The 25,684-nt window shown below is 44.5% G+C and overlaps 2 protein-coding genes across 3 annotated transcripts; both read left to right on the top strand.

The window, feature by feature from the left end:
- Positions 1–290: 290 nt before the first annotated feature.
- On the top strand, positions 291–8,547 carry LOC115139161 (ribosomal oxygenase 1-like). Its single transcript, XM_029676293.2, has 15 exons — positions 291–427; positions 692–829; positions 943–1,082; positions 1,187–1,286; positions 1,368–1,481; positions 1,998–2,104; positions 4,417–4,524; positions 4,671–4,705; positions 4,828–5,006; positions 5,224–5,328; positions 6,771–6,912; positions 7,540–7,660; positions 7,759–7,858; positions 7,961–8,047; positions 8,186–8,547. Exons 1-15 carry the CDS (start codon positions 305–307, stop codon positions 8,252–8,254), a joined length of 1,668 nt encoding a protein of 555 aa, XP_029532153.2. The 5' UTR covers positions 291–304; the 3' UTR covers positions 8,255–8,547.
- Positions 8,548–10,273: 1,726 nt separating this feature from the next.
- LOC115139159 (cleavage and polyadenylation specificity factor subunit 2) lies at positions 10,274–23,921 on the top strand. Of its 2 annotated transcripts, XR_010465526.1 has the most exons (16): positions 10,274–10,416; positions 10,774–10,939; positions 11,201–11,360; positions 11,679–11,784; positions 12,023–12,152; positions 14,499–14,614; positions 14,830–15,017; positions 15,475–15,765; positions 15,972–16,072; positions 16,348–16,551; positions 18,587–18,742; positions 19,024–19,246; positions 19,916–20,254; positions 21,035–21,169; positions 22,498–22,696; positions 22,840–23,921. XR_010465526.1 is itself a non-coding variant. In XM_029676292.2 (15 exons), exons 2-15 carry the CDS (start codon positions 10,791–10,793, stop codon positions 22,588–22,590), a joined length of 2,391 nt encoding a protein of 796 aa, XP_029532152.2. In that variant the 5' UTR covers positions 10,274–10,416; positions 10,774–10,790; the 3' UTR covers positions 22,591–23,921. The 2 variants fall into 2 exon arrangements, 1 of the variants encoding a protein (XP_029532152.2); XM_029676292.2 differs by having other exon boundaries at positions 22,498–23,921.
- The last annotated feature ends 1,763 nt before the right edge of the window (positions 23,922–25,684 follow it).

Genomic DNA, 25,684 nt, shown 5'->3' with positions numbered 1-25,684 from the left:
TTCACATTTATACATCCGGTTAAATATCTGGTTTGTTGTTTTATGTGTCAACGTCTTGACAAAGGGATCTGCTCGAACCGCACAATAGCAGATGTGCATACTCATGGTCTAAAGTTTGCCTGGAGGTGAGCACATTCTCACATCAAGTTACATTTTTATAAATTCCAACTTTTGCGCGAGGCCACAGTATCTTTGGTAGAGATATGCGGCATCTCACTGCCTGCACAGTAGAGGGCGATAAAGTGTTTTATTAAGCTGGAGTTGTCTCATTTACATACAGCACGAAAGGAGTCCCTTTTGTCGCATGCTGATGACGTCAGAAATAAAAATATTCGACAACATGGAGAAGAAACATGTGTCAGCTTTTGAATTGTACCAAAATGCGCTATTAGAATCGACTCCTGAAGTTAAACCATCATCTGTGCAGGTACTTGGGGTTACGTTATTACTGGTGTTTGCCCCCCTGCAATTTCAGATAGTTTTGGTAAAAGTGACTTTACAGTGTCTTGTGTTAGGCATGCACGCAAATCAACTGGGTTGACAAATCTACGTAAGAAAGCTAGTTAACTGATGCAATGTGAAGTGGGCTTGTTGAATAATGTCCATCTGTTGAATATACTTTTGCAATGTGCATATGATTATATGAAACGATTTCAAACTGATTGCCTCTGCCTACTGGATGATTTTCTAGGTTACACCAAAGAAGAAGAAGCGGAAGGAAAATGGCATCCAGACCCCTAAACCCATCAAAAAGGCCAAAATGAAACCGATGGTCAAGCAGGTCATCAAATCGTCTCCGAGTGAGGAGAGGTTGGAGAGACTTGAAGAAGTTAGTTTGTACAATCAAACTCACTCCCTCTATATTGAAGCCACTTGTTCACGTTCTTTAACTGTTTGACTGTGGTTCTCTAGCCATACCTGTCATTGTCTTGCTGTATGCAGGAGGTGCAGTGTGGAGAGAAAAGCGGAGAAGCACTAGAGGCTCTGCTGAGTGACCTGGCTGAAGTTAGCAACAGCCGGGAGAGGGCCAGCAAACTGTTCCAGTGGCTCATCCAACCCATTCCTTCCAAGAGCTTCTTCAGGTACTGATGCCTGTGTAGCTTTTGGTTTTCTCAGTACAGTCATGAACTAGATTGCACAGGGAGATATACTTTTTTTTAAACTTTACTGACTTCCTTCATTACAGGGATACATGGGAAAAGAAGCCAGTTTTGATCAAACGTCAGAATCCAGACTACTACAAGGGACTGTTCTCCACAACAGAGTTTGATCGCATTTTAAGACAGGTAAGGTGTCATGACTAGCTAGACCTCTAAGGTCATTTTTGTTTGATCAGATCAGGTTAATGTTGCTGTTGACATTTCCAGGATGATGTTCAGTATGGAGTGAACCTGGATGTCACCAGCTACACAAGCGGCAAAAGAGAGACACACAATCCTCCAGGGAGGGCTCTTCCTTTCACTGTATGGGAGTTCTATGAGGTAAAAACCAAATTAAAGTCTCCTGATTGCCAATTTGTATTTACTTTGTGTGAGCAAGTGTTGGTTAGAATTTCGATCGTACCAATATCTGTGTAACATGTAAGTTCTTAGTACCTCATAATATTGAAACCCAACCATGTGTCCTCTAGCTCAGTTGGTTGAACATGACGCCAGTAGTGGGTTGGATTCCCGGGACTAAAATGTGTGCATGCATGTGTAACGGATGTGAAACGGCTAGCTAGTTAGCGGTGGTGCGCGCTAAATAGCGTTTCAATCGCTGACGTCACTTGCTCTGAGACCTTGAAGTAGTGGTTCCCCTTGCTCTGCAAGGGCCGCGGCTTTTGTGGAGCGATGGGTAACGATGCTTCGTGGGTGACTGTTGTTGATGTGTGCTGAGGGTCCCTGGTTCGCGCCCGGGTATGGGCGAGGGGATGGTCTAAAGTTATACTGTTACACATGACTAAGTCGCTTTGGTAAAAGCCTTTATGCTAAATTGCTTATTATTATAATCCACAGAGTGGTTGCTCCCTCCGTATGCTGAACCCCCAGGCCTTCTCCTCCACTGTGTGGAGTGTGTTGTCCATCCTCCAGGAGCAGTTTGGCAGCATGGCAGGAGCTAATGTGTGAGTGACCCTGTCTGACAACCTCTGACCAGTGAGATGCTCTCGAACAACATTGAGGGCTCTATTTCCGGGTTGCGTATTGCCAGTGCAATTGTCAAATGCATACTCGTTTGACATTTGTACACCTAACGCCAGGATCGGTGATTTACCTGTCTTATATGAGCTTGCTAGTTGGCGGGGTGGCAATATCTGAGCTGTGTCCTTAAAAACGTGTGCCAATTTCAGGCAGTGCTGGTGGGGCTATTTAAGACCAACCAGAAGCTGGTCTTAGCGGTAACCCGGTTGACAGCGGAAGCGCAGCCTATCCAGCCTTGATGCACAGTGCCCATATGCACATGGAACGAGAGCAATGTTATTTTTGTGCTGTAACCTCGTATTTAAAAACATAACCAAGCATAGTCTCCTCTCTCAATGAAGTCTGTTTTTTTGGGTAATGCATTCGCCAAGTTGTCAAGACTACCATAAAGGGCTTGGCTTGTGAGAACTCTTTGAAATAAATCTTAATCACCAAAGCTTTATTAAAAGATCACATTTGGGAGCAGCCACTTTTTTATCTATGTAGGCTAATAGTACATGATTTTAGCCATCTCCTGTCATCTATGTAGGCTATGGTACATTATTTTAGCCAGCTCCTGTTATCTATGTAGGCTATGGTACATTATTGTAGCCAGCTCCTGTTATCTATGTAGGCTATGGTACATTATTTTAGCCAGCTCCTGTTATCTATGTAGGCTATGGTACATTATTTTAGCCAGCTCCTGTTATCTATGTAGGCTATGGTACATTATTTTAGCCAGCTCCTGTTATCTATGTAGGTTATGGTACATGATTTTAGCCAGCTCCTGTTATCTATGTAGGCTATAGTACATGATTTTAGCCAGCTCCTGTTATCTATTTAGGCTATAGTACATGATTTTAGCCAGCTCCTGTTATCTATGTAGGCTATAGTACATGATTTTAGCCAGCTCCTGTTATCTATGTAGGCTATGGTACATTATTTTAGCCAGCTCCTGTTATCTATGTAGGCTATGGTACATTATTTTAGCCAGCTTCTGTTGTCTATGTAGGCTATGGTACATTATTTTAGCCAGCTCCTGTTATCTATGTAGGCTATGGTACATTATTTTAGCCAGCTCCTGTTATCTATGTAGGCTATGGTACATGATTTTAGCCAGCTCCTGTTATCTATGTAGGCTATGGTACATGATTTTAGCCATCTCCTGTTATCTATGTAGGCTATAGTACATGATTTTAGCCAGCTCCTGTTGTCTATGTAGGGTATGGTACATTATTTTAGCCATCTCCTGTTATCTATGTAGGCTATGGTACATTATTTTAGCCAGCTCCTGTTGTTTTGGAATAAGAGATGAGATGATCCAGTGACCTTCGTTTTTAGAAAAATGTCAGTTATTTTCCTGTTTCCGTTTTAATTTAAAAAATTTAAAAATAGGCTACCCTTACCCTACTATAACAGCAATGTGTCTGCTGTCTTTCTTGTCATGGCCATGCATTTGCCAAATAGCCTATCCATAAAACATTTCTAAATGGTTTACTCATGAGGCTTTTTCCGTCAAGCGTTTGCATTATTCCCGTAGGCCTACCTGCAGTGAATAGGCTACTCCGTTAGGTTTGTTTCCCCGTTTCCACAGAACGCCTCTTTTCCGCTTACCAAAGATGTGCTCCTCTAAAAGTATTTTCCAGCCATATAACTCCATGTCAACGGTAGGCCTAGGCTATATCTTGCTTATTGAGAACGTGCCTCACACATAAAATACAATTTAGGAGAGCCTAGTGAAGGCCTATACTCGTTGAAGCCTATTACAACAATGTTGATTGTCAACCCTCAACATACTGAGCAAACACTGGATGTTTTTACTGTTGCTCTAACTCGTTACTGTAGCCTGTGCTATTTAATAAACTGTATCAATCCACTAGGATGACAATGCAGACTGTCAATAACAACCAGAGCTTAAGACAACCGCATACAGTATTAAGCCTTGACATGCACTGATTGGCCAGTGAGTAGCCAAGCCCTCTCCACACCTATAATTTTATTTATTAGTCAAAACCCAGCTCTTTCGCCCCAGCTATTGCACTCACAATTACTCCAGTGAAAATATAAATAATATTTCTGACACATCCCTGGTCCTAAACCCCTTTCACCAGCGCTAAGATTTACCATTGTGTTAGGTTTGTTTAAAATAGAGCCCTGGATGTATGGGACTGTGAAGCTATTATGTTATATCCTTACCTCATGCTGAATACTGATTCACATCATGTGACATTACAGCAAAGTAGTTTTGTGTCCCCAGGTATCTGACACCTCCAGGAACACAAGGCTTTGCTCCACATTATGACGACATCGAGGCCTTTGTGGTTCAGCTGGAAGGGAAGAAGCATTGGAGAGTTTACAACCCCAGGTGACTGAGTTATGAACATCTAAATCCAGTTGATAAAATTCCCTAAAAGGTGATCATCAATCCATTTTGAACCAGATTAATATCATTAAACTCTAAGAAACTAATTCTGTATATTTTGTGGGATGTTTGATTGCTACACTTTTTAGGTCAGAAGATGAGGTCTTGCCTGTCGTTTCCAGTCGTAAGTATTTCTTTGTCCACCCTTGTGCCTATAAATAGACTATAAGCACGACCGATCACTTCCCAGTCCCCTCTGCCTCAGTCTCATTCCTTACAGATGGTTTGGTATTCCTCCTCCTCCAGTTAACTTCAGCCAGTCGGAGATCGGGAAGCCCATCCTGGAGGTGGTTCTGGAGGCTGGGGATCTCCTCTACTTCCCCCGAGGTTTTATCCACCAGGGGAACTGCCTGCCGGATGCTCACTCCCTCCACATCACTGTCTCATCTTACCAGAGGAACAGCTGGGGAAACCTACTGGCAAAGGTGTGTTATCAATCCTCTGCTTTCCTTGTATGTGACACTGTCCAGTTCTGTCTCATTTTGTATCAACATTGATGTAGATTGGGCATGGCTCAATTTACACTTGAGTCAAAAAAAAACTAAAATATTGAATGATATACAATGTCATGTCAATAATACATGGATGTACTTGGAAGTATAGGCTTGCGTTGTGTTTGATGCAGAACATGATCTCTGACAGGTGGTCCCAGCAGCCCTGGAGATGGCCATGGAGGAGGACGTGGACTTCAGACGAGGCCTGCCTGTGGATTACCTGACCTACATGGGGGTGCAGAACTCCGACAAGGTACTTCAGACACGTTGTTTACTTGTCTCTGGAGTCTAATTGACCTCTGAGCACCTACTCTCAACAGGGGTGTGTTCAGAAGGGTGAAAAATTCAGAATGTTGAACGGATAGAGTTGACATCATTGCATATGTCCCATGGCAAGTAAGAATGTCTGTTCTACAGAATATATATACTCTACCGTTCAAAGGTTTAGGGTCACTTAGAATTTCCTTGTTTTTGAAAGAAAAGCAAAAAAAAAAAAAGAAATCCATTAAAATAACATCAAATTGATCAGAAATACAGTGTAGACATTGTCAATGTTGTAAATTGACTATTGTCGTGGGAAACGGCTGAATTAAAAAAAAAAAGAATAATAAAAATTCTTATGGAATATCTACATAGGTGTACTGAAGCCCATTATCAGCAACCATCACTCATGTGTTCCAATGGCACGTTGTGTCAGCTAATCCAAGTTTATAATTTTAAAAAGGCTAATTGATCATTAGAACACCCTTTTTACAATTATGTTAGCACCGTTGAAAACTTTTGTTCTGATTAAAGACTAAATAAAACCTGCCTTCTTTAGACTAGTTGAGTATCTGGAGCATCAGCATTTGTGGGTTTGATTACAGGCTCAAAATGGCCAGAAACAAAGACCTTTCTTCTTAAACTCGTCAGTCTATTCTTGTTCTGAGAAATGAAGGCTATTCCATGCTGAGAAATTGCCAAGAAATTGAAGATATCATACACCGCTGTGTACTACTCCCTTCACAGAACAGTGCAAACTGGCTCTAACCAGAATAGAAAGAAGAGCGGGAGGCCCCGGTGCACAACTGAGCAAGAGGACAAATACATTAGTGTCTAGTTTGAGAAATGGACGCCTCACAAGTCCTCAACTGGCAGCTTCATTAAATAGTACCCGCAAAACACCAGTCTCAACGGTGAATAGGTGACTCCGGGATGCTGGCCTTCTAGGCAGAGTTCCTCTGTTCAGTGTCTGTGTTCTTTTGCCCATCTTAGTCTTTTCTTTTTATTGGCCAGTCTGAGATATGGCTTATTCTTTGCAACTCTGCCTAGAAGGCCAGCATCCCGGAGTTGCCTCTTCACTGTTGACGTTGAGACTGGTGTTGGAACAGAGGAATGATGGTTGCTGATAATGGGCATCTTTACGCTTATGTAGATATTCCATAAAAAATCATCTGTTTCCAACTACAATAATAATTTACAACTACAATAATAATTTACAACATTAACAATGTATACACTATTTCTGATCAATTTGATATTTTAATGGACAAAAAATGTGCGTTTCTTTCAAAAAACAAGGACATTTCTAAGTGACTCCAAACTTTTGAACGGTAGTGTATATCTGAACATTCTCTGTAATGTTGCACCCTCTTGAAAGCTGTGTGTGTGTGTGTGTGTGTGTGTGTGTGTGTGTGTGTGTGTGTGTGTGTGTAGGAGGATCCACGCAGGGCGCAGTTCTTATCCAGAATAGAAGGGCTTATGAAGAAGCTATCAACCTTTGCTCCTGTGGATGCTGCGGTGGATCAGAAAGCGAGGGACTATCTCCATGACTGTCTCCCCCCGATGCTCACCGCAGGTACCACATATCTACTGCTGAAATTCAAACATGGACTTTTGTGACTCCTAAGCCAGTAGTTCCCAAACTGCCCCCCCCCCTCCAAAAAAAAAAAAGGAACTCCAAATGGTTTATGTTACTCTTGAAAGTTGTAATAGTATGTACATGGTGCAATTTCAAAGTTGGGTAGTGCATCATCAGTTCCTGTTGTCATGTCAGTCATTGCTAACCTATTTATAACTTGTCAGAAATGTCCGGATAAACTAGCCCATTTCAGCTGTTTATTATTTTGGGCCCATAGGTTTTGTTGACGTGAGACTCATTTAATATCACATTAGACATGCAAAATGTATAGAATTGCACAAAAAATGTGCTTTAAACTGGCAAAATGTTCTATGCACCCCATGACAAAATGTGGATAATTGTAGGAAGTAAGCTTTAAACCTGCAAAATATTCTCTCCACCAACTAGAGGGGTGTGAACAGTTTGTGATGAACAGTGCTATTGCCCATAGAAATGGATGAGGTGCGGGATGTTCCCTGATGCTGGAAGGGGGGCCTGAGTGAAAAGTCTGGAACCTCTGCTCTAGGGCTTCCCAAACTAGACTGCCACGTGGCCAGTATTACTGATTCTAGTGATAATCCACAGAGGAGCGGGCCAGCAGTGTCCAGGGAGCTCCTTCCAGGTGGGAGGATGGAGAGGCTGTGGACGTAGGTGTGACCATCAGGGGCCAGACCAGAGTCAGACTCATCCGTTCTGGAATCGCCAGGTAGATCTCGGACATGAAATATCCTATGACTTACAAAAGCATAGCTCTTACAAACATTTTCCCAGAAATGACCTTGACTTTTCTTTTTGATGCTGCAGGTTATGCAGTGATGGAGAAGCAGTTTGGCTTTACTACACTGCAGACAACTCCAGAGTCTACCACAAGGAGGAGCCCAAGAGCATTGAAATAAAAGCAGAGGTATGAATGAATTGCCTTGTTACTATAGCAGTGACGTGTGCCTGCCTGAGATGCTGCACTGCAGTGATGGCCTTTGTGTTCAACATGATGTAACTCTTTCAGCAAACAGACGGCATGGAGTTTCTGATCCATGCGTATCCAAAGTTTGTGACAGTGGGCAGTTTGCCATGCGAGTCGGCTGAGGACAAGGTATGTTTATCAACATGTATGCCGTCTTCTGCATGTCAGTAGTGTAGATATTTGGATGGTCGCGTTATGCTGGTCAGTGCTTGGGTCGGACTCTGCACTGCAGTTTTCTTAAAGATGTAATTCTGTGCTCTCTTCCAGGTGTCCTTGGCTGAGCTGCTGTTTGAGAAAGGGCTTATTCACACTGCAGAACCTCTGCAGCGATCCTGAATCATGGAGGGACTCTAAAACAAGTTTCACAAGAAATATATGCTGCACCAGCATCATTCACCTCTCACTATGTGTAGGAAGAATTTCTGGTTTTAGGACAGCAGTCAAATAAACTCTGAGCATTGCCCTCTACAACTAACTCCTCTAGGCTCTTCCAAAAACTATGGTGCAATGCTGGAACGAAATGATCAATCAAAAGTAATAGGTCTGTAATAGCCCACTTACAATATTAACCTTTACTTGTTCAGTAAGTATTGCATTAAAACAGTCTTGCATATTGGTGTGTAAATCAATCCTAGTTTCTGTGTGTTGCTAATGGAAGTACATTGTTGTAGAAATGTCCAACTTTGCATTATCGCTACGATTGCGTATACTTTATCACACAAATGATTCACTAGCTGACAAAGGGACATGTTTATTAGTCGATACAACCCATAAAGATACAGTGAGGGAAACTTCTTATTGGCATACTTGATTTGAAAACCATCCAGACAACAGGAGATGTGACTTGGGACACAAATATTCCAGGTGATGGGTGGGTCTACTTCCAGGTGACTTCCTCACCTGGCTTCAACTCCCTATACATAAGGGAGAATATTCAGAGGACCATTAGTACACACTTGGACTATTGCTAGGAATGTATCATTTCATATGAAGGCTAGATACTGATGCCTGATTCAAACCACAAGACCGAGATGTACAGGGCTGGCCTGGTCTTGAATCTGCCATAGTTTGTGAAAAGAGAATATCTGCGCCAGCACAGCATGGTTTACTTCAAAATTGTGCATCGGTGGGTTTGGTGCACCTATAGCTGTGTGACAGCATAATAAACCCGCGTGTATGCAAGCCTTTCTGCTGTCAAGTTCTAAGGAGTTGGCAAGAATACATTGACTCGAACACGGGGAAATAATAGCAAGCTAACTGTTAGTGGATCACACCCAGTTGGCTAAGTTAGATGAACATTAGTTGTTAGCGAACTGTTTATCCAAGTGTCCACACAACTGTTATCAGCAAATACACGTTCATTTTTGTTGTTGTTAAGCTACCTAGCTATCGTTGATGTTACTATCACAGCAAGCCAACTTTAGCCCAATATTGAACTAAAGGAGCCTAACTTCACTCTTTGGTCCAAGGTGGACGGACCATGCATGTGTTTAAATGGCGAATTGGCTCTTACAGCCAAATACTCCCATCTAAATGCGAATCGATTCTCAATTACGGTACGGGTCTAGAAACATAAAATCACTAGTTTTATATCACAAAATAATTTCACAAATGCAAAAGGCACACAATGGTCCTGTACACTGCTTTAAATGGGGTTTACACAGTTGCAGCTGGCAGTATTTTTCAGTGACATGCTGAGTTGACACACAGGTGTTCGGAGAGACAGTTAATTAGCACAGTCCGTAAACAAGCACTGTAACATGGAAATATGTCCATGTGGGGAACCCTAACCATAAAAAAAATGGTGTATCAATGTAACCTTTTGTTTGTGTGACATTATTTATTGTCATTATGAAAGATAAGGTCCTTGTGCTTCTAACCCCGTACCGCAAGCGATGCGTGTTCATGTTCAGACCGAGTCTATTGACTCATGTGGAACTAAGAGTCACGATCATGGGCTAATTTATGATGGACTCCATATGGTTATCTAGCAAGCAATAAGCCTCTGTTCTTCCCACAATAATTCTACAATATGTTGTGATTGCAAGATATGCGTTGAAGTATTGCACGCACGGCTATAGAAATACATATAGAAAAGGCTCCTCTCGCTCATACGGCTTCAGTGACATTGGACCCTACCAAGTGCTCTAAAATGGTGGTGTTAACTTGCAACTGTATGTGATGAAAAAGGCTTTTAAATTGAATATGTCTTCAAATTCAGAATATGAGCTAATTAGTCTGGAGTAACATTTTCATTTGAATAGTAAAACGAGTGCATTTATTCTTTGGCAATACAATTATTTATATTTACGCCGCCATAGATATGATTTAATGGTATCTCCCAGTGACCTTTGACGTTTAAGCGGCAAACAATGTCTGAGTCGATGGAAGAAGTGTGGACAATCGTTGCTAAAAATGTCATAATATTGTAATGTTAGACACGTCGTGTTATTGAATTGTTTGCTCAATTGGAGTTAAAACCTGTATGGCACTTGATGGTATGTTACTCGTTAGTCTATGGCCCATTGTAATAGCAACATTTGTCTGCTAGCAAACGTAGCATGCTAGCTAACGTTAGCTAGCTAGCTAGAACTGCTAACAATTACTTTAGCTTGTGATCTCATAACTAGTTAACGTTAGCGATGTATGATACATAGTGTTATATTGTCTAGTAAATATTGAAACTGCTGTGAAGTTGTATCATGTCCATATCATTTATGGACCATGGCTGTTTACATTTTTCAGTTTACAATACATGCATATCGCAGTCATATTGCTGCATGTGAAGTGGTTCAAAATATAATCTTGTTAATAGCTAGTTAATTAACTAATGGTTCTATGTCTTGTCCCTGTAGTATGACAGCTGAGGAAAATGACGTCTATCATCAAACTGACTGCTGTGTCAGGGGTGCAGGAGGAGTCTGCCCTCTGCTACCTGCTGCAGGTGGATGAGTTCCGCTTCCTCCTGGACTGTGGCTGGGATGAGAGCTTCTCCATGGACATCATTGATTCCATGAAAAGGTAGAAGCCCACACCATAATCTAAGCCAGTAGGTCTCAATGGGGTACTTGGGAAGACTCAGAACATAGGCCTAATGATTGGTTACACATGAAGGGGGTACATCGGGCAGGGCAAAATGTGATTGGAGTTACTAATTGAGTCTTGATGTCAGCTATCTAGACATCCCCACCACAGTCTCAATTTAATTAATTCCTAATGTCAACAACTAGAACTTGTTCCAGTCAATCAGGTTTCTTATGGACCATTCCTCCTCCTCTCCAGGTATGTCCACCAGGTTGATGCGGTGCTCCTCTCCCATCCTGACCCCCTGCACCTGGGGGCCCTGCCCTATGCTGTGGGCAAGCTGGGCCTAAACTGCCCCATATATGCCACCATCCCCGTCTACAAGATGGGTCAGATGTTCATGTATGACCTGTATCAGGTGAGGCAGAGGTGTGCTAACCTAGTCCCAGATCAGTTTTTGTTGTCTTGCCAACTCTGCAAGACAGGACAAACCAATCTGGGACCAAGCTAAGGGATGTATGCGATGTACTGCGCCAGCGTTTCCCAAACTTGGTCCTGGGGACCCCAAGGGGTGCACATATTTTTGGGGTCCTAGCACTAAACAGTTGGTTAAAATAATCAAAGCCTGGTGATTCTTTAAATCAGATGGGTAAAAACCAAAATGTGGGGAAACGAAACGTGGGGGCAGAGGGAGTAACACTGTAAAAGTTCTCACTTGTGATCTGTTGTTTGGTAGTCGCGCAACAACACTGAGGACTTCAACCTGTTCACCCTGGATGATGTGGACTGCGCTTTCGACAAAATCCAGCAGCTGAAGTACTCCCAGATTGTCAATCTGAAAGGTCAGTAATCTATGTATCAGTGTTACATAATGACTCAATTATAATATATCATTTCTATTGACTCCTGAGTAATGTACTGTATCTGTTCAAACCATAACACTGGTCTGCAGTAATCCATCTTTCCTATTTGACTGGGAAAGACACGGTCTGTCCAATTTCGATTGACTCCTGTTGTAGTGATCTCTTTGCTCTAGCATAAAACACTGGTTCAATTGACCTTTCTACATTTTGTTTACAGGAAAAGGACATGGTCTGTCCATCACTCCACTTCCTGCTGGTCACATGATCGGAGGGACCATCTGGAAGATTGTGAAGGATGGGGAGGAGGAGATTGTTTACGCGGTGGACTTCAACCACAAAAGAGAGATGTGAGTAGAGGGCCATCCCAGACTAAACATTTAAAAAATCTTGGTCGTTTGTTCGCTCGACCAATCTATTGGTCGAAATGTGATCATGTGTATTTTTCCATATGTAGACGCATCCTATGTGTTTTCATCAAATCAACTCTATGCACTGAGCCTGTATGATGCTTTAAGTGCATTGTTTGATGATATAATTAAGACGCACAGATGACTAGAGGTCTTGAACGCAATTGGTTTAATTGGCCCGGGATCAGACTTGATGCTCTGTGTTAACAAAACAAAAACATTGAGTGACTGTGTGACTTGTCTCTCCTCCCTGCTGCAGCGATACCACAGAACATCAACATGTTTATCACGCTGTCCGTGTTGCTGAAGCTGCAAAATAATTACAGACAATTCTGACAACTGTCACGCAAAAAAACAAGCATTCCTTATTCCCTCAACCCTTAGTCTTTACGTGACACATTTATGTATTTTATGCACGTGACCAATAGGGCCTGACCTGTGGCATATCATAATCACATTAATAAATTGGTTATAACAAACTCTGAACACCGGGAACATGTGACGGCGAAATGTTTGCAGATGGTGTGACAAACTGGAAACGGGGGAATGTTTGCAGATGGTGTGACAAACTGGAAACGGGGGAATGTTTGCAGATGGTGTGACAAACTGGAAACGGGGGAATGTATGCAGATGGTGTGACAAACTGGAAACGGGGGAATGTATGCAGATGGTGTGACAAACTGGAAACGGGGGAATGTATGCAGATGGTGTGACAAACTGGAAACGGGGGAATGTATGCAGATGGTGTGACAAACTGGAAACGGGAGAATGTATGCAGATGGCGTGACAAACTGGAAACGGGGGAATGTATGCAGATGGTGTGACAAACTGGAAACGGGAGAATGTATGCAGATGGCGTGACAAACTGGAAACGGGGGAATGTATGCAGATGGCATGAAACTGGAAAGGGGGGAATGTATGCAGATAGGTGACACCGGGGGAATGTTTGGTTGCTCAGGAGGTAAAGAGGAAGTCAGATGTGTGGAATAAATAGTTGTGGTAAATAATGGAGATCAATAAAAAGGTGAGTCGTCAGCGCTGCGTACATATGATGTATGTCAAACAGGTGCTGTTAGATTATAATATACTTTTTATGACCGTTTGGTACAACACAAAATAAATTCTAGGTGAACCGTAGAGTCTACGTTTTATTTTTTGGTTATGACAGCAAAGACTAAAAACAGTTGCATGCATTCGTGAATGCAGTTGCCAACATGGAATAGTTTATTTACTAATTATTCAAGGGTCCCTTTGTTATTTTAAAACTAAAATGCTTGATTGCATTTAAAAACATGAATCACTCCTGATGTGTGATGTGAAGGAATGAATGATAGATACAGTAGCCTATATAAGTATTGAACCAGGCCTAAGTTACAGTATTCAGTCTAAACAGGATGTGCTCTTATGCCTACAGCTTGGGGGTGGTTATACAAGGCTGCTATACTAAACCTACTTATGATCATGGCATTAATTATTATAATGATAATCATTATAGTAATAATAATAATAGCAATAAGGAGATAAAAGGGGGTTATTATAAATACATTTTGGAATTTGGAACAGTGTAAACAACACTAAATACATTATAAATAATACCAGAGAGGCTGGTCTAACGAACAAGTGTAAAGCCTTTATTAAAGCATAGCAAAGATTTAAGAACAGCTGAATTTGTGAAATTGTTCATCAATCAGTAAGCTATTAAACAAACACTCTGAGTAGAGGGATGGAGAGAAGAGCAAGCGATAAATGTGGGAAGGCGAGCTGAGGGGTGCAGGGAAGGCGAGCTGAGGGGTGGAGGGAAGGCGAGAGCTGTCGGTGGCGGGGAAGGCGAGAGCTGTCGGTGGCGGGGAAGGCGAGAGCTGTCGGTGGCGGGGAAGGCGAGAGCTGTCGGTGGCGGGGAAGGCGAGAGCTGTCGGTGGCGGGGAAGGCGAGAGCTGTCGGTGGCGGGAAAGCGAGAGCTGTCGGTGGCGGGGAAGGAGAGAGCTGTCGGTGGCGGGGAAGGAGAGAGCTGTCGGTGGCGGGGAAGGCGAGAGCTGTCGGTGGCGGGGAAAGCGAGAGCTGTCGGTGGCGGGGAAGGAGAGAGCTGTCGGTGGCGGGGAAGGAGAGAGCTGTCGGTGGCGGGGAAGGAGAGAGCTGTCGGTGGCGGGGAAGGAGAGAGCTGTCGGTGGCGGGGAACGAGAGAGCTGTCGGTGGCGGAACGAGAGAGCTGTCTGTGGTGGGGGAAAGCGAGCGACTTGAGTAGAGGGGGAAAGATGGTTATAGTGTTTGTTTGTTTGTTTTCTCCAGCCACCTGAATGGGTGTACGTTGGAGTCGGTGAGTCGTCCCTCTCTTCTCATCACAGACTCGTTCAACGCTACATACGTGCAGCCACGTCGCAAGCAAAGGGACGAGCAGCTCCTTAGTAAGTTAATCAACACTCAATCATCTGCAATCCTAGCCTGGTCACAGATATGTTTGTGCTTTCTTACCAACTACCTGTGGTCACTGGAAAGTCATGACCATAGGAGTTGGCCAGACAACACAAAAAGATCTGGGACCAGGCTACAGTAATACCTATTGGTTGAATATGAAGGGAAAAGTGATTTACCATTCTTCCGTCCGCCCCCCCTCCTTCAGCCAATGTAATGGAGACCCTACGCGGCGACGGCAACGTGCTGATCGCGGTGGATACGGCAGGCCGTGTACTGGAGCTGGCTCAGCTGCTGGACCAGATCTGGAGGACAAAGGACGCCGGGCTGGGGGTCTACTCTCTGGCCCTACTCAACAACGTCAGCTACAACGTGGTGGAGTTCTCCAAGTCTCAGGTCAGAGTCACACACATACCCTTTCATTACCTGACCACACAGTACCAGTCCAATCTGAGTCTTTGCTTCAGCCTGCCTGGAGTGCCAGATGGGTGGTGTTTGCACTTTTGGGACTATTCTGTTGGTGTAGTTGCAACATGTGAGCACAGCTAAAAAGTATTTGAAAGATCTAAAAATCAAATAAAAATTCCCCAGGTCCAGTACCATCTACATATAAGTACTTATGTGCTTTTATTCACCTTTCAATAGTGCTCACTACTCATTTAAATGGGCTGTCATATGTAACATGCTGCATTTTCTGAAAGGTATAAAATGCATTTTGTGGCACGGAATTAATATATTTCGCAAAATATAGCATGTCACAAACACGTACCTCAAACAGTTCGTCTTGCGTCACTCTGTCATTGTAATAGGCATGGTAACAATAGTGGTGACTCTGTTATATTCTGCCCTACAGGTGGAGTGGATGAGTGACAAGCTGATGCGCTGCTTCGAAGACAAGCGCAACAACCCCTTCCAGTTCCGTCACCTGTCCCTGTGCCACAGCCTGGCCGACCTGGCCCGCGTGCCCAGCCCCAAGGTGGTGCTCTGCAGTCAGCCCGACCTGGAGTCTGGCTTCTCCCGCGAGCTCTTCATCCAATGGTGTCAGGACGCCAAGAACTCTGTGATTCTTACCTACCGTACCACGCCCGGCACCCTGGGCCGCTACCTCATCGACAACCCCGGGGAGAAGATGCTGGACCTGGAGGTGAAACTATAAGAAAAGACTTTAGGGAAGACGAGCTGCCATTTTGGCTCAGATTTTTGGATGTATCTGTTTGTGCAGCGTGTCCATATGGCTCTTCCTGTCTCCCAGTTTCCATCTCAACTCAAGCATGGGAACAGCTTGATATGTCACAATGTCTTTCTCATCCCCCCCCCCTTTTTCATACATTTTTGTTGTCATGTTGACAGATTAGGAAACGGGTGAAGCTGGAAGGCAGAGAGCTGGAAGAATACCTAGAGAAAGAGAGAATGAAGAAGGAAGCTGCCAAAAAACTTGAACAAGAAAAAGAGTGAGTCTACTGCACTGAATAATATTCTTCCAGGTGGGTTAGGGGTATTATTTAGCTGTTTTCTGTGTGTTTGTATGTGTGCACAGATTACATTTTAGTCATTTAGTAGACGCTCTTATCCAGTACGACTTATCCAGGTTGTCTCGCCTTAAGGGAACAAGGCGAGACAACCACATAACAGCATGGTTGTTCTCCAGGAATGAAGATGTGTTCGTCTTTGAGGTGACGAAACACAGCAAGATTGTATGTGTCTAATATATTTGTGTCTGTCTCAGGGTGGACGTGGACTCGAGTGATGAGAGCGACATGGAGGATGACCTGGAGCTGCCGGCGGTGGTGAAAACCAAACACCACGATCTCATGATGAAGGGAGACGGCGTCCGCAAGGGCAGCTTCTTCAAACAGGCCAAGAAGTCTTACCCCATGTTCCCCACCCACGAGGAGAGGGTCAAATGGGATGAGTACGGAGAGATCATCAGGTACTGTAGTCAGTGAACTAGTAGTATTATGGAGAGATCGTCAGTGAACTAGTAGTATTCTGGAGAGATCGTCAGTGAACTAGTAGTATTATGGAGAGATCGTCAGTGAACTAGTGGTATTATGGAGAGATCGTCAGGTACTGTAGTCAGTGAACTAGTAGTATTATGGAGAGATCGTCAGTGAACTAGTAGTATTATGGAGAGATCGTCAGTGAACTAGTAGTATTATGGAGAGATCGTCAGTGAACTAGTAGTATTATGGAGAGATCGTCAGTGAACTAGTAGTATTATGGAGAGATCAGTGAACAGTGAACTAGTAGTAGTATATGGAGAGATCGTCAGTGAACTAGTAGTATTATGGAGAGATCGTCAGTGAACTAGTAGTATTATGGAGAGATCGTCAGTGAACTAGTAGTATTATGGAGAGATCGTCAGTGAACTAGTAGTATTATGGAGAGATCGTCAGTGAACTAGTAGTATTATGGAGAGATCGTCAGTGAACTAGTAGTATTATGGAGAGATCGTGAACTAGTGAACTAGTGAACTAGTATTATGGAGAGATCAGTGAACTAGTGGTATTATGGAGAGATCGTCAGTGAACTAGTAGTATTATGGAGAGATCGTCAGTGAACTAGTAGTATTATGGAGAGATGAACTAGTAGTATTATGGAGAGATCAGTGAACTAGTAGTATTATGGAGAGATCGTCAGTGAACTAGTAGTATTATGGAGAGATCGTCAGTGAACTAGTAGTATTATGGAGAGATCGTCAGTGAACTAGTAGTATTATGGAGAGATCGTCAGTGAACTAGTAGTATTATGGAGAGATCGTCAGTGAACTAGTAGTATTATGGAGAGATCGTCAGTGAACTAGTAGTATTATGGAGAGATCGTCAGTGAACTAGTAGTATTATGGAGAGATCGTCAGTGAACTAGTAGTATTATGGAGAGATCGTCAGTGAACTAGTAGTATTATGGAGAGATCGTCAGTGAACTAGTAGTATTATGGAGAGATCGTCAGTGAACTAGTAGTATTATGGAGAGATCGTCAGTGAACTAGTATTATGGAGAGATAACTTAGTATTATGGAGAGATCGTCAGTGAACTAGTAGTATTATGGAGAGATCGTCAGTGAACTAGTAGTATTATGGAGAGATCGTCAGTGAACTAGTAGTATTATGGAGAGATCGTCAGTGAACTAGTAGTATTATGGAGATCGATCGTCAGTAGAACTAGTGAACTAGTAGTATTATGGAGAGATCGTCATTATGGAACTAGTAGTATTATGGAGAGATCGTCAGTGAACTAGTAGTATTATGGAGAGATCGTCAGTGAACTAGTGGTATTATGGAGAGATCGTCAGTGAACTAGTGGTATTATGGAGAGATCGTCAGTGAACTAGTGGTATTATGGAGAGATAGTGAACTAGTGGTATTATGGAGAGATCGTCAGTGAACTAGTGGTATTATGGAGAGATCGTCAGTGAACTAGTGGTATTATGGAGAGATCGTCAGTGAACTAGTAGTATTATGGAGAGATCGTCAGTGAACTAGTAGTATTATGGAGAGATCGTCAGTGAACTAGTAGTATTATGGAGAGATCGTCAGTGAACTAGTAGTATTATGGAGAGATCGTCAGTGAACTAGTAGTATTATGGAGAGATCGTCAGTGAACTAGTAGTATTATGGAGAGATCGTCAGTGAACTAGTAGTATTATGGAGAGATCGTCAGTGAACTAGTGGTATTATGGAGAGATCGTCAGTGAACTAGTGGTATTATGGAGAGATCGTCAGTGAACTAGTGGTATTATGGAGAGATCGTCAGTGAACTAGTAGTATTATGGAGAGATCGTCAGTGAACTAGTAGTATTATGGAGGGATCGTCAGTGAACTAGTAGTATTATGGAGAGATCAGGTAATGTAGAAACAGGAAATCCCTTTGGATAATGAGCTCTAGCTATGCATTGGAATCTTTGTTGTAGCAGCTCCAGATGGCGTCACACAATATTGTACTAATGAATGGCTGTCTGTCTCCAGACCGGAGGACTTCCTGGTACCAGAGCTCCAGGCCACTGAGGAGGAGAAGAACAAGATGGAGTCGGGCATGGCCAACGGGGACGAACCCATGGACCAGGACTCCTCATCCAAAGTACCCACCAAGTGTACCTCCACTACGGAGAACCTAGAGATCAAGTAATTGGGCCCAAACACCTAAATGAGAGCAGATGTATTCAGAGCCTCTCTGTGCTAAAATCATTCTGATATATATTCTAATGACATACAAGGCATATTTCTAAAAAAATTGTAAGTTTGTGATTTTAATTATACTGCCAAGACGAAGTTATTTTTTTATTTGCACAAAATATGAATTGTGCCCATTTCTTTCTAATATGATCCTAAAAGTATTTTTTTCTTAATAATGCATATTTAAAATATTGAGAAATTATCAATTGTGGTCTGATCTTCCTGTGCAGAGCCAGGGTGACTTACATCGACTACGAGGGCCGCTCGGACGGCGACTCCATCAAGAAGATCATTAACCAAATGAAACCGCGGCAGCTGGTGATCGTGCACGGCCCCCCCGAGGCCAGCCTGGACCTGGCCGAGTCCTGCAAGGCCTTCACCAAGGACATCAAGGTCTACACGCCCAAGCTGCAGGAGACTGTGGATGCCACCAGTGAGACACACATTTACCAGGTAGAATGTCATTAAAAAATACATGCTCATGTAGGATATTTTGAGACAGGTTTTTGACTAATGCCCTGTGAATAATTGACCCATTTGACATATCATTTTGTGTTATCACCATTCACCAGTCAGAAAGTTGATGTGCTTTAGTCACGGTTACTGTAACTCAGGGGTGGGAAACTCCAGTCCTCTAGGGCCTGATTGGTGTCACACTGTTTCTCCATCCCAGCAAACACAGCTGATTAATCAAATGGCATTCTAAACTGAAGATCATGTTTTGGTGATTATTGGAGTCAGGTGTGTTAGCTGGGGCAAGACTGTGACACCATCAGGCCCTCAAGGACTGGAATTGCCCACCCCTGCTGTAACTAATCAAACCCAGGTCAAGCCATCTTAGAATTCTGGACCAGACAATGGGTCAATTGTGAATAAGGTTTATAATATATGCCATTTAGCAGACACTTTTATCCAAAGCGACTTCCAGTCAAGCGTGCATAAATATTACGTATGGGTGGCCCCGGGAATCAAACCCACTATCCTGGTGTTGCAAATGTCATGTTCAACAAACTGAGCTACAGAAGCAGTTTTATTTATGTGCAGAAATGTATAGAAACACAAACGTTGAGCTAAACCACTTTCTGTTGTATGTACATAAGAGGTTGTGTTCTTCTTCCCTAGGTGCGGTTGAAAGACTCACTGGTGAGCTCGCTGCAGTTCTGCCGCGCCAAGGACACAGAGCTGGCGTGGATCGATGGCGTACTGGACATGCGCGTGGTCAAGGTGGACACAGGCGTGCTGCCTGAGGAGGGCATGGTGAAAGGCGAGAAGGGAACTGGCGAGGAGGTTGTGGAAGACAGTGAGCTGGCCATGGACGTGACCCCTGCTGACGATGCCACCACAGACCATAGCGTGGTGGCGCAGCAGCGCGCCATGAAGACGTTGTTTGGCGAGGATGTGCGCGAGCTGTCGGAGGAGAGTGATGTCATCCCTACCCTGGAGCCTCTGCCTGCCCACGAGGTGAGAGTGAGCTCTGGCCCCGGGGAGGGAGGGAGAGTGAGCTCTGGCCCCGGGGGAGGGAGGGAGAGTGAGCTCTGGCCCCGGGGGAGGGAGGGAGAGTGAGCTCTGGCCCCGGGGGAGGGAGGGAGGGAGAGTGAGCTCTGGCCCCGGGGGAGGGAGGGAGAGTGAGCTCTGGCCCCGGGGGAGGGAGGGAGAGTGAGCTCTGGCCCCGGGGGAGGGAGGGAGAGTGAGCTCTGGCCCCGGGGGAGGGGGGAGCGAGCGAGCTGATTTCCTTATATGAACTGTAACTCAGTCAAATCTTTCAAATTGTTGGATGTTGCGTTTATATTTTTGTTCAGTATATTTTGTTTGCTGCTAACGTCTGTAAAAAGTTTGTAGTGTGCGACAAACGTAAGTGTCTGTTTCGGGTCTAAACTGCCATCACAGATAATCATGTGGCCGTGTATTAGTAACAGCCAAGTGATTTGCAGTCTGATTATTGCCTGTAAAATGCCACAGTAAATCCTTTTGAAAATGTGCCTTCAATGTTTCACCATAACATTTTGGAATATACATTAAAATAGTTTCTAAGTAACATGTTTTCCGCAAACCGAAGCCTTGTTAAACTCCCCTCCAGTGCATAGCGACTGTATGGGTTTAGTTCCAAACTGGTCTGGGATCATGTGTTTAGAGACTTTAATTTTTAGTTCTGCAGAGTCAATAGAGTCCAACCCTGTCTGGGATCTGGTGTATAGAAAACAGTTGTGGTTCTAACCCATGCACTCCCTGTCTAACTCACAGATCCCAGGCCATCAGTCAGTGTTTATCAACGAGCCGCGCCTGTCCGACTTCAAGCAGGTGCTGCTGAGGGAAGGCATCCAGGCTGAGTTTGTGGGAGGAGTGCTGGTGTGCAACAACATGGTGGCCGTCCGCAGGGTGAGTTTGTGGGAGGAGTGCTGGTGTGTAACAACAGGGTGAGTTTGTGGGAGGAGTGCTGGTGTGCAACAACATGGTGGCCGTCCGCAGGGTGAGTTTGTGGGAGGAGTGCTGGTGTGCAACAACATGGTGGCCGTCCGCAGGGTGAGTTTGTGGGAGGAGTGCTGGTGTGCAACAACATGGTGGCTGTCCGCAGGGTGAGTTTGTGGGAGGAGTGCTGGTGTGCAACAACATGGTGGCCGTCCGCAGGGTGAGTTTGTGGGAGGAGTGCTGGTGTGCAACAACATGGTGGCCGTCCGCAGGGTGAGTTTGTGGGAGGAGTGCTGGTGTGCAACAACATGGTGGCCGTCCGCAGGGTGAGTTTGTGGGATGAGTGCTGGTGTGTAACAACAGGGTGAGTTTGTGGGAGGAGTGCTGGTGTGCAACAACATGGTGGCCGTCCGCAGGGTGAGTTTGTGGGAGGAGTGCTGGTGTGCAACAACATGGTGGCCGTCCGCAGGGTGAGTTTGTGGGAGGAGTGCTGGTGTGCAACAACATGGTGGCCGTCCGCAGGGTGAGTTTGTGGGAGGAGTGCTGGTGTGTAACAACAGGGTGAGTTTGTGGGAGGAGTGCTGGTGTGCAACAACATGGTGGCCTTCCGCAGGGTGAGTTTACTGTGTGTCTGTCTCCTCCCCAACACACAGTACGGTCATTAATTTAGCCCTGTGTTCATTCTGCACAATCTCGGTGTCCTTGTAGTTAGTGTCTGCCCTGAGGTTGGGAGTTCGATCCCCGGCCGAGTCATACCTCAGCATTAAGGAGAAAGATTGGGGGTGAGGCCCTGTGATAGACGAGCGTCCTGTCCAGGGGGTGTACTTGTACATCAAGATGCCTCACGCTACAGAAACAGGAGATAGGAGCCTATGTGCCGTTCCAGGTCACACTAGCCAAGGCTCCTTACATTCAGCGCTCTCTGACAGCCTAAACCATCCCTTTCACTGAGCTGCTGCATGAGAAATGGTAAATAAGCCCAGAGGGTGCATGGGGTGGCCTGTGTTGTCAACAACATGAACAGCTATATATGTATTGAACTTCAATTGAATTGAATAGCGATTGTTATTTATTTACAAGAATGCTCTGGGGGAAGAAAGGATGACGCAGAAACGACATGATACATTTTATTTAACGTTGGAAATGAGCAGACGTAACAGCCATGACTAGGAACCTGTGACAATCAACCATTTCTGCTTCTGTACAACACTCAATCACCATTTTGCATCTGCTTGTGATTTTTTTTCAGTGATAACGCACGTGTGACCCCTCTAACCCTTATCTCCTCCCCTGTACAGACGGAGGCGGGGCGCATCGGCCTGGAAGGATGCCTGTGTGATGACTATTATAAGATCCGTGAGCTGCTGTATCAGCAGTATGCTGTGGTGTAGGGAGAGAGGAGCAACATGCAGCAGAGATGGTGTCAGTCATGACAGTATCACACAGACGGGATGGAGGGGAGCGAGGACTATTACCCAGAGGACCACAGGGTTCTAGGTATTCTCCACACACAGGCTACCTGAGCTCCCCTCGGGAGCCTCTCCAGCTGTTTGAATTCCATCTGCTGTGTTGATTTGTCCTTTCCCCCCCCCCATTTAAAAATCTGTTTACTGTTTATTGTGCGTCTTTCCCCACCGCAGTGAGAGACAGATGGGCTTTTCTGGAGTGACCTCTTCTTGATGTGAACACATGATGTAACCCTTAGGGTCATTTTTACCTCTCCTCAAGCCCCCTCGGCTCTGGACTGGGCTGGCGAGGTGAAAGCTTACCACACGCTGGAGAGTCCCAACATCGTTGGACGTAGGCTGGAATGGTTTATCTGTTGGGTTTTATTCTCATTAAAGCTGCAATGTGTAATGTTTTGGGTGACCCAACCAAATTCACATAGAAATGGGAGTTTTTGATCTGTCTTTCTCATTGAAAGCAAGTCTAAGAAGTGATAGATCTGTTGTATTTCTATGCTTCCCATTACGTTTTGTTTTTGCATCTTTTACTTTCGGGTTCATACACCAGCTTCTAACAGCCAAAACTGCTATATTTTGGGTTATTGAAAAGATATTTCACCATGGTTTAGATGGTACAATGATTCTCTACAGTATACATTGTTTGTTTTGTCCCACAAACTGAGATTAGGAGAACTATTAGAATTTTAGCAACCAGGAAATTGTGACTCAATTACTGCATATTGGACCTTTAAATTCCCTTTTCTGAACAAATAAATGTTTGTTTCCTATATATTTTTCCGTGGGTCGAGAGAGGGGAACGAGATGTGTATACGCTGTCGGCAGGGTTGGGGTCAATTCAGGAAGTGAACCATGGTTCAATGAGGTCCATTTTTTAAATTGTTTTTTTTTGTTTATTTTCATTTTTACTTCCTGAGTTGATTAAATGGAATTGAAATGAAATTGCCGTATGTAAGCAAGTACCATTACAGGGGCTTTACTAAATTGTACTGCTGCAGTTACAGTATGACACCACCAGATGGAGCCATGTTTCATCCATTCTGTCTGCCTCAGATTCCCTTTATCAAGTGTGTTCACACAGCAGCAATTCCAGGGTTAGAGATGACATTGTCCCTGCAGTAATATCTTGGTAAATTAGCATAATGCACTGTCATGTACATAACACGCTAGAATAGTCCATTCTCTCATGCTTGTATTTCAGGTAACTGAAATCAGGTTTATTATGAGACCGAGAAAAGTAAAAATGGATTTTAAAATGGCTCGCTGGTTTGTGTTAATTTTTGTAATCCACATATAAGGTCAATGTTGTTATCCCTGTGAAGTTTGAATTACCCATTGTAGTGTGTGTGTGCACAGTAGGCCTAAAGGGCACCCTAATTCCTTTAAAGTGCACTTCTTTTAGTACTATGCTAAAAAGTAGCGCACTATAAAGGGAGGAGGGTGCCATTTCAGACACCACCGTGTGTGAGGGTGTCAGTGTTGTGACTGCTTGGTCGGGGCTCGTCATTGGCTGATGTCCGCTGCTGCAGCAGTGGGGGCACATGGTATCGGCTGATTACGTTCACAGGCAGCATTGTGCTAATCCCCAGGGTGGGCCCAAGCCTTACTACCACATGGTCACTGCCGTGGCTCTACCCACCACAACAAAGCACCACCCTACCTCACACACTATACACACTCCATGACGTCGCATCAACGTCCATGTCTGCTAGTAGAACGCCCCACGCATGACCCCGCGGCCAGTCAGAGGACGGTGGGCCACAAACACACTAGTCAGGGTGGGCTGAGAGAGGGATCATGGATGGAGGGAGTTATAGGCATGAGCAGCATGGATGTCTGGCCCACTGACGTGCGACTAGGACAGTTTTATACAGTACAGTTACGTAACATACAGTTTTGCACTTTAGAAACATTAAAATTTAAATGCCCTTTTTTATAATCCATGGCACAGGCAAACACACAAAAAAACTTGTGAACGTCAGTAACCCCTTCTGTGACGGAGAGAATGGGATAGAGATAAACAGAGAAAACAAGACAGACAGACAGACCGAGAGAGATAGAGGCTCTTCTGTGCCGCAGGGCATGCCAGGCCTGCCCAGTCACTGCTTTTCATTTTGATAATTGACGGCGAGAACGCCAGAAATGTCCATCAGCGTAATCCTCTTAGCTTTCATAATGCTGACTCTGTCACAGAAGCCCCTGTTTTAATGTAACGAGTAGCTAAGCCTGCCTAGCGTGGCCATGGGACATCATGAGTCGCTCTGCCACCTCGGTCCACTAAGGCCCCACTCTGTCCCCTGGAGCCAGGGAGGAGACCTGTGGGTTTTGCCCCCTGAGTGTTTCCCAAATGGTGCCCTATTTCCTATATAGTGCACTACATTTGACCAGAGCAGTATGGGCCCTTGTAAAAGTCAGAAATAGGCTGCCATTTGGGACGAATGCCCTTTCTCCCGCATTCAACAAGTTCCCTTATAATCTATCCTGAGATCAGGTTAAATTAGTCAAGTCGTTGTTGTGTTCCTGATTCCCGAGCACCATGTGGTGGGAGGACCAGAGTGAAAATCCTCTCTCTCTCTCTCAACCTCCCTCCCCCCACAAGGCTGACCACGTAATGCTGCCAGTGACATCAATGGAATAATGTGAAAGAGGAGTGGATTTCTAGGAAACAGAATGTTCTAAACATAACATATGTCACAGACACACAAAGCAAAATCCCACAATGTCCATTCCAGCTTTCATTGACTAGGCTCCAGAAGGTATGAACAGTTTCATGTGGGTGTGAAACACCCCTGGTTTCCTGCATGCGGGTATGAGGAGAAGGGATCTGCTTCTCCCTCCCCACCCCCCCATTCTCTCCCTCCGTCTCTAGATCTCTAATTCCCCCTCGACTCCATGGGGCTGGGTAATCCTCCCGTGCCAGCGTCTTCCTGTGGTAATGGTCTTCAGCAGGGGAGCCAGTCATGCACACTCACTAGTAAAACAAACATGGAGGGGCTGGCTTGGGGATGCATGGCTGGGGTAG

Source organism: Oncorhynchus nerka, linkage group LG13 (assembly GCF_034236695.1).
Source record: "Oncorhynchus nerka isolate Pitt River linkage group LG13, Oner_Uvic_2.0, whole genome shotgun sequence".
Taxonomy (NCBI): Eukaryota; Metazoa; Chordata; class Actinopteri; order Salmoniformes; family Salmonidae; genus Oncorhynchus; species Oncorhynchus nerka.
This window is presented reverse-complemented; position numbering and strand designations above follow the sequence as displayed.

Excerpts from the sequence above, each read along its gene's own strand:
- LOC115139161 (XM_029676293.2), top strand. The coding sequence starts at position 305 with ATGCTGATGACGTCAGAAATAAAAATATTCGACAACATGGAGAAGAAA. Across the intron at positions 428-691 it reads TTAAACCATCATCTGTGCAG|GTTACACCAAAGAAGAAGAA; the intron begins GTACTTGGGGTT and ends ATGATTTTCTAG. Across the intron at positions 1,083-1,186 it reads CCTTCCAAGAGCTTCTTCAG|GGATACATGGGAAAAGAAGC; the intron begins GTACTGATGCCT and ends CCTTCATTACAG.
- LOC115139159 (XM_029676292.2), top strand. The coding sequence starts at position 10,791 with ATGACGTCTATCATCAAACTGACTGCTGTGTCAGGGGTGCAGGAGGAG. Across the intron at positions 15,766-15,971 it reads AGAAGATGCTGGACCTGGAG|ATTAGGAAACGGGTGAAGCT; the intron begins GTGAAACTATAA and ends TCATGTTGACAG. Across the intron at positions 20,255-21,034 it reads AGCCTCTGCCTGCCCACGAG|ATCCCAGGCCATCAGTCAGT; the intron begins GTGAGAGTGAGC and ends TCTAACTCACAG.